The sequence below is a fragment of the Agelaius phoeniceus genome, chromosome 5 (genome assembly GCF_051311805.1).
Source record: "Agelaius phoeniceus isolate bAgePho1 chromosome 5, bAgePho1.hap1, whole genome shotgun sequence".
NCBI lineage: Eukaryota > Metazoa > Chordata > Aves > Passeriformes > Icteridae > Agelaius > Agelaius phoeniceus.
The window spans coordinates 44,114,288-44,127,542 of record NC_135269.1 but is presented as its reverse complement, the minus strand read 5'-3'; the positions used below and the strand labels follow the sequence as shown (position 1 = coordinate 44,127,542).

The following is a 13,255-nucleotide window of genomic DNA, read 5'->3' as shown; positions in this document are numbered from 1 at the left end:
AGAAATAAATGTATGCTGTCCAGGAATTACATTGTGAAATACAAATAGAGAAAGAAAAACACACACATTTCTTTACATGAAGTTCTGCAAATTAAATTCAAATTTATATTTTTTCTTTTTCTAAGACCAATGGTTATTTAATATATACTTAAAACTTGTCTGCTGTATGACAGTGTTGAGTGCTTTTCTCCTGTGAGCTGTTTTCTACAGTGACTGTCCTTGACCAAATCAGAAAATGAATTTTATTTCTCTAGTGCAAAAGGTAATTGGATTTTTCTTTATGGAATGCATCCCTTTAATGACTGTCTCTGCTTTAGCCAATTTAGCTGCAACTGACCTGACATTGATCTGGTGATATGACTTTAAAAAAATGCTAGAGTTGGGAGATGAAAGACCAGCTATTTGGTATCAGAAAAACATTGCCTGCCTCATCTTGCCATTTTCCTCAGAAAATATCTCCATCTCGAGTGTCATTCTTATGAAACATGCTCCTTTGGTAATTGGTCATAGAGCTGCAAATTGCATCCTTCTCCCAAATATAATAATTTTCCAGAAAGCATCTGGAGAAACTATTTTGAAATTTGAATAAAGCCTCTTGAAATAGCTGCTCTTCTTTGCAAATATTCATTACTAGGTAGACTATTCCTAAGAGGACAAAAAAGTGTTACTAAATGAATTGAATTAAATCTTTACAGAAGTCTTGTTCAGCATAAAATATTTATTGAAATATTTATTTAGATAATTGGAATCTTATTAAAAAATATTATAGCTTGCTGATCAGAGAAAATATTTATCCACATTAAACAGTTATTAAAGGCGGTATTTTAGGATATTATCTGTTCTTTGTTAAGGTTAGGTTCAAAGGAATAATAAAAATTCTGGAATATACATTTCTATTCATTTAACATAGTAATTATCCTTTTGACCAGCCCAGGCTAATACACTGAGCTCTTTTAACCCCAAATGGACTTGAAGCCAAAATTTAGCAGTTGAATCTATTTTTAATTTACTCATTGGCCACATGTTCTCTTTGATAAACACTCTTAATGCCATTGATTGAAAGTGGTAGCTTATACTCTGTATGACAAACTGGATTTTAAAGCATCTGTGAAATTTTGTCTTCAGTTTGAAATTATTTCCTTCTGGAATCTTAAGATTTATTTTCATTTTGATCACAACGCAGTAATTTCCCACTCTTTACTGATAACAGTGATATGGAATTTGGTTTACTTATCTGCATTTTGAAGCAGGTGGTCACCCCCATTTCCTTTATCTGATCAATTATTTCTAAAATCTTTACAAATGGTAGGCTTTCCACTCTGCATCTTTTGCACAATAGAATTTATGAGTCTATTGGGATGTAACTTCTGGTGCTTTTTAGTACAGTTAATTTGAAGTAAATGGATATGAAAACACAGCTTCCCAAAGAAGCAGGTGCCTGAGGGGTATTCACCTCCCTCAGTGAGCTGAAAGTCATTTTTAATACTTCCATAAAATAAAGTACTACCACCCAGAAGTACTGCATACATATGAGTATCTGGACAGAGAAACAGATGGTCTCTTTAGACAGGAATTATGAAAATGACAATAAATATTTCATACTTTTAAAAATTTTTGCAAGTTTTAAGGGTTTTTTTTCTGTTGCCAGTCCCAAGTATGCTTTTTATACTGATAGCAGGAACTGAGAGGACATTATAAATGTTATGAGTGCTTAATGCACAGGCTTCCACTCCCTAGCTGCAGTTCTGATCTCAAGAGTGGAAATTCTGCTGATGCTGCTCTCAGGGAAGTGCTTCTCCTCTCCCAGATTGGGCCAGAAAGCTTCACAGCCACAGGGGAATGTAACTCACCTCCTGTAGGTTCCTGTAACTTTCAGATTGGTTCCTCTTATCTTCTTTTCTTTGGATCTCTACAGGTTTCATTGTTTCTCAAGGAGCTGCATGCACTTCTAGAGGCAGAATATGTAGCCTAATATTTGTTATCTTGATTGCAAACAACACTGGACACACTATTAGTCTACTATTGTCTGTTAAGCTGTGCCACACGTAAATAAAAATGTTCCTAAAGGCCTTGTTAGTACTGCCTTCTGTAGCATGAGTGTAACTGTCTGCTATTTCTTCTTTCTCTGTAGGTCACAGATATGATGCTTCAGGATAAACCCTACCCAGACTGGGGAAAGTCTGCCAGAGCTTTCTGGAAGAAGGGAAACATTAGGATCATTTTATTCTGGTAGGAAAATAGTAAAATCAAATTACTGTAAACAAATCTTTTATGGAGCATTGAAAAACATGTCTTCTATGACTGTCTGTGGCAGAAAGAGATATGGTTAAAAAAAGGGTAAATCTGATCTAAATAAAAATTGCAAAAATGGTATATGAGTGAGGAATTCCTAGTTAAAAGAGTTGGTATAGAAATATAATTTTTAAATTTATTTATAAAGTTTCTTTTATTCTATTTTGGTGCTTTATAATTGAGTTGTGAAATTTTTGCTATATGTGATAGTATTTGGGTGTTCCACTGTTAATTCCTTGTAATAAAGTAGATATTTGAATTTCTTTTTGTCACCATGAAATTAATTATATAAATTCTTTGAATTACCACATGAATAGGATTAAAAACGTCACATCAGTCTCAGATAATGAAGAAAAATATTAAAAAGCAACGCATAAAGCTGTGAGGGTTAAGAGTTTATTTCACCTTAAATGTAGCCTCTTCCAGATAAATTCCAGAAAAATGTAGCTGTTGAAACAGAACACAAATTATGACAGGAAAAATGGAAGATGGAGAATACATATATATTCTAAGAAGCAGTCTGAAGACCTTAGAGCTGAAGATCTAAAAAATAGCAAAGATTTTTTCAATTATATCAGAACCATAAAAACTCATGAAAGTGTCATCAGAACTACTGTTTTTAAAAGAACAGATTTCAAAAGAACTCTTACAAAGAAGCTGAAAGATTTATTTGTATGGAGTCTCCTACAGAAAATGCAATTATCTATCTTGCACTTTAAAAAAGTAAAAATAAGCTATTTTATTAAGTTGAGGCAATAAAGGAAATAGTAAGAGAAATTTGAAAGGAAAGTGGAATCAGATGGCTGATTGGCTACACACAAAGCTTATAAGAAACTGAAGGGGTTGAGCTGATGCAAATTTTATTAGTGCTTAATTGCCTATTGAAAAATTGAATATTAAAATTTGGATACTGTTTTGCTTTTTTGGCCTTTTTTTCCCCAGCAAACTAGTAATATCCTACTGGCCTGTAACTCTGAGTTCAGTTTTAGCTAAATAGATTGAATATATGAGTATATATTATAGACCATTATATATCAATAATGGAATTAGGAGCAAAACTTTAGATCAATTTCTTCTAAAGGAAGCCAGGGGATCTTTGCTGAAAGAAAACCTTCTCAGATCTGTCAGAACTGTATGCACATGTCATCCAAGTAATGGTTGAAGGAGAAATGCTTGGTATAATTTATTTGGACTTTCCCAAGGGTTTTGACAAAGTTCTTTACTGAGTGCAATTAAGAAAACTAGTAAGACTAAGTGTGCTAACATTTAGAAATCATCTCAGCAATGTGCAGTGAAAGTTATGAATAAGATAATAATTTTCTGCTACATTGATAAGGCTGAGGAGTTATGCTATTTAATGTTTGAAGCAGTATTCATTATTTATATACATCATAAATATTAGTGACGTGACAGAATTTAAAGATTAAGTTAATAATATGAAAAATGCATGAAAGAGTGATCTTAGAAAACTAGGTGAAAAAAATAATGTGACTGAATACTTGAGTTATAGAAGGGGGTGAGGGGATTCAAGCAGCTCCTTGTCATCATTGCAGAATGTGCAGAGGAAGATTCTGTCTCTGTGCAGGGATGGGCAAAAAGGTAAAGCAGATGTATCAAAATAATTCACAGACAGGTGCCAAGTGGGCAGCCAATGATCACAATGTCATCTGAGCAAAAAGCTCAGTCTAAAACATCATTGATTTTTTTCACCCTTGTCTGAAGGAAAGCTTTGTCTGAAAGACTGAAAAGGAGATTAGTTAAGATTTAAGAAAAAAACTTAATTACATGAAAAGACTGGAAAAATGGGAAAAAAGGATTAAAGGCAAGGTGACATGATAGTTTTCAAATTTATATGCCAGACTTGGGGACCAATAAAACCGTATTAAAATTACTTAAATATTATTGCAAGCAATTTTCTTCCACTCTGAAATGTTAAAAATCTTTATTTTATTTCCAAAAATAGTCAGAGACAAATCCTACCAAAAGTTCAATATAGAGATAAGTAAAAAAAAAAGGGTTTTCATCCAAGAACCTCATACAAAAGGGTATGCTCAAAACCTAAAGGGTGACATAGATGCTTTTATTTTTAGCTTTAAGCAGTGAAATAAATTGCCTGGATGATAGTTTATATTCTGTAGACATTATTTATATAGTGCAAATTAGACATCAGTAAAAGTAAATTTTTTGTTTTCTCCTCCAGGTAGGAAAAATAAAGGAGTGATAATATTAAGCATGGTATCATGGGGTTTTTGTATTTACTTTATTGTTGCTTAAGCAATGTGATGTGTATAGCCTCATTTTTGAAATGTCCTAAATGAAGCATCCTCAACAGTGTGTCCTGCACAGATACTGGTAGGTCAAAATCCATTTATTCAGGACATTTTCTAGTAGCACACCTGCTTAGTAGAGCTACTGCAACACTGTGAACTGTATTTTTATTATTCCTAGTATATATATATGATACACAGTCTAAAGTGGTCGATGATATGAAAACCTTAGATACAAAGTTGACTTGTTTTTCTGCTAGTGTCTTTTTTATTTTTGTGTTTACTTTGCAAAATTAGAAAACTTCTGTAAATGTACCAAAGATGGATGGATTGTAAAGGTGGTTAATGCACCATCCATTTTTTTATGATAGTTAATTTGTGTCTGCTTTGTTTCTCATTTGTAAATGTTTTCAGTTCTCCAATGCAACTAATTCACAAAGGTTTTGATTTATCTTATCATCTCCTGTTCTAAATCATTCTCTGGAAGCATTGTCAGCAACTGCTTGTTGGTTGCTCCTGAGGATTCTGGCTGGCTTCTGAATTTCTTCACAATGTAATTCTTCCACAAATAGCTCATCTAGCTAAAGAATGATCAGTTGCTATTTGCCTTTGTGTAGTCCATCACTAAGGAGTTCTTTGAAGTGCCTTCAACTTTTTTGGAAGTCAGAGGTTGTCTTTTTTTTTTTTTTTCATAAAGGTCTCCATCTTGGTTATTTCCAGCTCTGCTCATGGCTAATTGCAGCATTCTGAGACAGCTCTGTGTAATGCTGTTATATTGCTAAGTGATGCAATGCAAATACAAACACACTTTCTCGTGGATTTAAGAAAGTGTGTTGTCAAGAGGACTTCTAGGTAGCAATGAAGCATCTTGAACTCTGATGGAATTACTTTGAAGTGCAGACTTGCTTGTGGGTCACAAAAGAAAGATACACACAAGGAGTTAAATATCTGCACCATCTGCAGTCAGATGAATCTCTCTACAGACCACTGTCTCCAGTACTCTGTCATCATCATCACCATAATTGCAAAATTATAATCATGACTTGAAACAGGCTGATTTTTTTGATATGTTGATAACTTGGCTGATTCAGGAGAGACAAATTATATATGGCAAGGGAGGGCTGGCATTTGAAAGAAGCAAAAAGAAGTTTGTTGAATAAAGTAAAGTAAATAAAAGATCTTGGACAAGACTGATGACAAGTCAACAGCTAGTGGTAAGATAAATAAAAAAGACAATATAGAACCATACTTGATGTTTTATATTAGATGAAGCACGGACAGAAGTAGACTTTGAGAGGACTGATTGTTTTGCAAATATTTTTTTAATTTTTCTCCAACCATTTAATAAGTCCAGCCTACACCGAAGGTGTGCCCTACACCTCTGGCCAGGAGTGAGCTCTCCCCAGCAGTGCAGCTGGTGATGCTGTCAGAGGCAGGCACAGCCATGCCCCAGCGTGTGCCAAGGCTGTACAGCCCCTGCCCATGCCAGCACACAGCTCTCTGCCACCAGGCCTGGGCTTACCTCTGCCTGCTGTGTGCCTGAAACCACTGTCTCCTCCTTACAGGGTCTGCTGCAGTCACCTGCCACATCCTGGGGACAACTGGCTGTAGTAGCTGGAATTAAATCACAAGAATGTCTCTGGGCTGTGTGCACAGTTTGCTCACTAGAGGCAAGACCTGAATAGCCTTTTGACAAACTGCTCCAATGTCAATTGCCCTCAAAATTTTCCTAGCACAGTAAGGAGGGTTTATAATGAGCAAAGCATAAAGAATGTGAACTTTTAGCCAAAAAACAGAGCACAGTCAAAAAGAAACCAGTTTATGGGAATAGAGGAAAAGAGCTGCTGAGGTCTATGTAAGCAGGTAACAGAAAATTGATATTCAAAGGTAGAATATCAAAATGGGGGATTGTAGAGGTAACAGTGGATTGTGCAGCTGAATCTTGATTGCAGACAGGGTGATGGAACAATATACACAAACTGAAATTTTGAATATGCAAGTTCCAGGCTGGAATCCATTTCTGTGATGTCCCTGGCCAGATATTCACTGTATGTGTACACAATGATCAGTCTTTATTGGTGCAATAAAGACAATTGTCCTTTGACACAGGATTCTTGTCTAAAATAATGCAAAACAGATACCAACAGGGAAAAGAAATAAAGTAATACAGATAATTGTAAATTTTTGATTCTCTATGTTTGCTATTTGACTTTGCAAACTAAATATTCTTGTATTAGTATGTATTTTCATAAGCTTCCACTAGCTTTCTTTAATAAAAAAACACAGGTATACATGCTCAGAAATGTGTGTTAGGAATTTTAGGTATTTTAATTTAACAAATCAAGCTAGCAATATAGGTTTAAAAGTTTTTGTTAAAAATAATTTTGCAGAATTGCTACAGAGTTCTAATTTATGTACATATGTTTATACTGAATTGTGTCAAACATAGCTTAGGTTAGTATTATTAACTGGACAATATTTTGTACCCTGGAACTAGAGAAAGCTTCCTTATGAGATAGATAGCCACATCACCTAAAAAGAAATAAAAGCAGTTTCTATAAGAGATTTTCTATTATGCACCTATTTGAACATTTAGTTTGATAAATTATATTTCCATATTCTATGTTTTCACAATCAGGATGATAAGTTTATACTGGAAAAGTATGTTCTTTTCACATATATGAATGTTCTAAAGATGGCTTCTAAACACATTCATTCTTCTCACAATAGGCCTAATTGAGAAAAACTAACTACACATTATAGCTCAGTCAATTTAAGTTCTGTGCTAACTGAAACAAAACAAACCTTTCATTAAGCTTGAGTAAAACTTTTTGGGATACGTTCCCACAAATAAAACTGCATGAAACAATGAAATAATTGAATCTATGATATATGTGCATTTGGATACACATACAGTATTCTCTCCCTGGTTAGAAGGTTTTTAAGTTTATCTATTAATTATTTCATATTTGAGTAATTTATCTTGGTATAAGGTACTGACTACTGAACAGAAACCTGGAATCATCCAAAAGGTAAGGCAGATTTCCTGGTAAATAGCATAAATAGTGTAAAAGAATATACAAATGTTTTCCAATATTTTTGCTCACAGTAAATCTTATACTATAACCCAAGTGAATAATATCAGTTTGGATAAGCAAGACAATACATAAGTTTCTTTCCTTTTTGTCTCAATACAAAAAATTTCAGTAAGGTCCTCCATAGATGATTTATATTGAGTGATCTGACTACTAATCTTGTCTGGCATTGTTAAATATATTCTGTCAGGATAAAACTGTCCATGAATAGTGATTGTTACATTTAGTCTGGCCATCAAGTTGTATGATTATAATTTTTCAAGAAATGACTAAAAGATTTTTGAAAGCATTTATTTAATTCTGGGTATTATTGTTAAGCTATGCAGTGAAGTGACAATTTTTTAGCATGAAAAAATGTTGAAAATAATTCATCATAATACATTATGGTGAACTTTCTTTCATGCAAATGAGAGTTGTTTAAGATTTCTGCCTATTTTTAGTTTTCGTTATTTATTATTTTGAATATTTGAAAACAGTGAAAAAATACAAAAATATTGTATTATCAGAAATATTTGCAGGAAAGTTTTTATTTACATCTGTGTTTGGTCCTGTAAAAGTTCTCTGGTTCATGTCCCGAGGAAAACTTTTCCACTGGGACTACCAAGTGCTTTTCCAGTTCTAGTATGGAAAAACTCACCAGAATGGTTGAGGCTTGGCAACCACATGAGCCAGATACATTTTTGGACCTTGTTCTCAGATACCAGCCCTCCTCAGTGCATGAAAACTATTGTGTCAGCAATTCAGTGCTCTCCCACCAACCTGCTCCCCTCAGCGGGCGCTGCTGTCAGCTGGAAGTGTCACTCAGTCCACAGAGGAACATGTCTGCCCTTGCCCTTCCCTTCTTCCCTTCCTCCAGCACAGCAATAGCCCAAAATGCTGCAGTGTTTGCAAAAGGAAAGGGCTGGAAGTGTCACTCAGTCCCTGCAGAGCATGTCTGCCCTTCCCCTTCCCCTCTTCCCCTCTTCCCCTCTTCCCTTCTTCCCTTCTTCCCTTCTTCCCTTCTTCCCTTCTTCCCTTCTTCCCTTCTTCCCTTCCTCCAGAGCCCAAAATGCTGCAGTGTTTGCCAAAGGAAAGGGTAAGGATGACCTGGGGCCCTAGCTCAGCTGTGGGGAGGGTGACTTCCCACATTGCATTTGCTGATCCAACATTGTGGTGTGTCTCAACCTTTCCCTGGCTTTCCTGGGAGCATCTCAGGGACTGCAGTCGCTGCTCAGGCTCCCATGTGGCCGCATGGAGCGTGTGCTGCACAGACTGCTAATGCACTGCACGAGGGGTGGGTGCTTTGCATGACATTATTTATGTATGAGCACAGAAAAGGTATGCATGTGGGAGGGCATGCAGGTGGAAGTCTCCCATCTGTCTCAACTACCAAGAAAGAAATCTGTGGCTTGCCTGTGCCAGTCTCTGTTTGGAAAGGCTGTGTCATGCATTTTCCCACACCCTAGTCGTGATAGGAAGAATAGTGAGGCAAATTACTCTTCATCTCATTTTTCTTCTCAAGGCAAAGCATTTGAGAGAGATATAATTAAGTTTAGGGAGATCTGAACTCTGAGATTTAAAAAAAAACAACAACTTTAAAACCAAAGCAACAAACAAAAATTGTGAGATCTCTTTAGCTTGAAGATTAAGTTCTTTATTTGTCTCATTCAAGTTACATAAAGCAGTCTCATCCTATTTTTTCCTAATGGAGACTCCTACAAATCAAACAAAAACATATGTGGCTTCTTATCTGTATTGGCACGAATAAGAGCAGGAGGCAGAGGAGGAGAGTGAGTATAGTGTGGCAGCTTTCCTCTTGCATGAAGTAGACCACACGTGCCCATCTACATCCACACACTTAACCAGACACTTGAGAGGGCAGCAAAGGGGAGGAAGGGAGCTCCTAACACCCCTGCACTTACACCATTTCCCTGATAAGTGCTAATGTGGAAACATTTCATGTCCTGGGGTTTAAAAAAAAACATTCACAGACCAATGCGGCTGCAAGATAATTATACTGAAGAGAGAAAAGCATGATCCATTAGCTGCAGTGGGATTTTGGACTGGGCCCACAGACATAGATTTCACCTTTAATTTGGGTTTAAATTCTCTGAACCACTGCAGTACGTATTTATTTTATACCATATCTTTTCAGTTCCTCATCCTGTTTAAGTTTTTTGAGTTATATTTGGTAGATACTTGCAATTCAGTAGTTGATAGCCTGCTAGAAAAAAACCCTGGTTTTATTCCTACATAATTGCTAGATTCCTAAGTATAGTCTTCGTAATTGGATGGATATGGCGGTTCATGTTCACCTCTTTCTAAAAGTACATTTTATTCCATCTCTATCACTGAGAAAGAGGTATATCATGAACAATTACTAAAAGTATTTCATCCAGTGTATCACTTTAATAAAACTTCTTAAAGTGCAGTGTCTCCAATATTTCAGTAATAACAGTACTGCCAAATGACAATAGTTTCATAAAATCACATCCTATGCCAAAACCTGAAAAGCTCTAATTCTTTGATAAAAATTTTCCTTGTGAAATTCCAAAAAGTTCTTTTCTCTGAATGGGCAGTTGCAGTTCTTTGTTCAACCATAGTTGGAGCAAGATCTTTTCTAGCACTTTCTCTCCACTTTCTGCAGAATTCTCGCTGAGTAGGAAACACCTCTTCCCCCACTCAGGCACTGGAAGATTTTCTGTAAGAACAGAATCAGTGATGTGGTTGTCATTATATCATTGCCCACTTTCTGCTTGAGCTCTTTACCTTTCTTCCTTTGTTTGTTATTAGAAATTTTTTTCTATCTTTAGCATTTACAGCTAGCCTAGGCCTCATGCTTGGTTCACCCCAAAATCAGGATGAGTGTAGCTGTCATGTAATACATATTACATGATCATATAGTCAGAAAAAAGTGCTAAAGATAAAGAAATATATCATATAAAAATAGAAATATATAGTCAGATAATTGAGATAGCCACTCCAAGATAGAAGTTCCAAGTATTGCAATTACATCAGCATGCATATTGTGGACTATTATTCTTACAACAGAAGGAAACATTTCAAACTATCAATGTAGAAATTCAGTCTTGCATCCTTGCTGCAGTGTGCAGAAGCCTGGCAAAATCATAGCCCAAAACATGGTCAGTTCAACTGAAACTCATTTCTTTGGGAAAGCTGTAAAGAATCCATCACACCAAAGACCTGGTACATACAGAAGCTGCAGCATCAGCCAGTGGTTTTGTGCAAGATGTGAACTCTGAAAGCCCACAAAGTTCAATGGAGATCAGAAAGTGAGTGTTTCAGCTGCTCATGCTCATAGCCAGAGTTCATAGACTTTGTCATGGCTGGACGCCAAAAATCAATACAGTTTTCTAAAATAAATGTGATGATTAAAGTAATGAAATTATTTGCCTTCCTGGAATGCTGGAGTATTTTTAAAAAATTCTATTTCTCCCTAATGGCATGTTTAAATTTGTACCTTAGAATTTGCTGATATATTTAGCTTAAATTCTGACTCATCTTTCTCCTAGAATGGTAGAATTGGCATAGGCTGGAAGGGAATTTAAAGATTATCTCTTTCAAGCCCCTCTGCCAATGCCTTGCGCTACACCAGGTTTCTAAAAGCCCCATTCAAACTGGCCTTGAACACTTCCAAGGATGGGGCATCCACAACTGCTCTGGACAACCTGTTCCAGTGCCTCATCACTCTTACAGGAAAGGATTTCTTCCCTATATGTAATCTAAACCTGCCCTCTTTCAGTTTAAAGCCATTCCTCCTAGTCCTATCACCACATGCCCTTGTGCAAAGTCCCTCTCCACCTCTCTTGTAGCCCCCTTTAGGTTCTGGAAGGCTGCAGTAAGTCTCCCTGGAGCCTTCTCTTCCCTGTTTTGAACAACCCAGCCTCTCTCAGCCTGTCTTCATAGGAGAGGCACTCCAACCCTCTGATCACCTTTTTGTTCCTCCTTTGGACGCTCCCCAACATGTCCATGTCCTTCTTTTGGGGGGTCTCAGAGTTGGATGCAGCATTTCAGGAAGGGTCATGAGAGTGGAGTAGAGGGGCAGAATCTCCTCCCTTACCCTGCTGCCCATGCCACTTTTGCTGAAGCTCAGGGCACGTTTGGCTTTCTGGGCTGCAAGTGCCCATTGCCAGGCCACATTAAGCTTCTTGTCCATCAACACCTGCAAGTCTTTCTCCCCAGGGCTCCTCTGCCAAGGGGAGAAAGTAATCCAGTACATTCTCTGCCCATCCTGTACTTGTGCTTGGGATTAAGCTGACCCAGGTGCAGGGCCTTGCACTTGGCTTTGTGGAACTTCACGAGTTTGCACAGACCCACCCCTTAATCCTGTGAAGGTCCCCTTCCCTCCAGCATGTCGATTCTACCACACAGTTTGGTGTTGGCAACCTTGCTGAGGTGCACTTGATGCTGCTGTCCAAGTCACCAACACAGATGTGACACAGTGCCCGCCCCACTTCCAACCCCTGGGATCATAACACATCACAAGTGACTGATCACAACTCTTTGAGTGTCATCCAGCCAATTCCTTATCCACCCACTGGTCCATCCATCAAATCCACATCTCTCCAATTTGAAGGAAGGCTGTCACGCAGTGCAATGTTAAATGCTTTGCACAGTTCCAGGTAGATGATGCCAGTTGCTCTTTCCTTATCCACCAATGCTGTAATGCCATCATAGGAGACCACTGAAACTGTCAGGCACCAATCTTCCCTTAATGAAGAAAAATCAGTGTTCCTGTATTTTCTGTAAAAACTGAGTATTTACACATTATCATGTTCAATGTTGTTTGGCTTTCAGATCCATCTGAAGAAACAATTCTGAAACTGATTGCCCAGTGAAGGTCAGCTTAGAAACTCTGTTTTTAAGACCTGTGGATTTCATTTATAACTGAACACACTAGCACAATGAAACTGTTCCACCAATATCAAAGGGATTTTTTAACAGTGGGAACTGAAATCAGTCTGTCTGGGGACACTTTGGATGAGATTATTAATCTGCAGTTTTCAGAAGGATATGGCATTGAGTATCTGATTTAAAAAGTTTTATTCCTCTTGATTTCCTGATAGTTCTTCATGATGCGACTTCTGCTGTGTTTTGGGCATCAATTTTTCAAATACAATTAGTGAAACTCTCCACCATATCCACCTGTTTTCTGATGCAAACAGGCTAACAGCCACAGATTTATAAGGGTTCCAGTGAAATCACATCTTGAGATTCAAAGTGCTGCACATGACCAGAATGTGGTTGTAAATTCTAACCTGAGATGCTTTAAAAGTAGGAAAAAATACCTTGGTATATTCAAATTCAATTATTTATGCCTGAGAAAAGAATTATAGAACTCTGTCTTTTGTAAAGACTGGACTTAAAGTTGGAGCAAGAAGTTATTACTTGAGTGCTGCCAACTTCATCCTCTATCCCATTCTGTCCCCATTCAGATTCTTACACTCCATTACCACTTTCAGAATGAACCCCTTTCAATACAAAAGCAAACTTAATTAAAACTATCTTTTTAGGAGATGCTTAAAACAGTTATAAATATGAATGTATATAAACTTATTTAGTCCATGTATAAAACCTCAATTTAGATGTAAGCAGCCTTTC

General features: G+C 36.9%; 1 protein-coding gene across 3 annotated transcripts in view; it reads left to right on the top strand.

Annotated features, from left to right (window-relative positions):
- TMEM117 (transmembrane protein 117) overlaps window positions 1-13,255 on the top strand; it is a 181,103-nt gene that overhangs the window by 110,964 nt on the left and 56,884 nt on the right. For all 3 annotated transcript variants that reach the window (XM_077178889.1, XM_077178888.1, XM_077178887.1), the window contains exon 5: window positions 2,132-2,229. In XM_077178889.1, coding sequence (XP_077035004.1) covers window positions 2,132-2,229 — 98 coding nt within the window. The remainder of the gene's footprint in view (window positions 1-2,131; window positions 2,230-13,255) is intronic.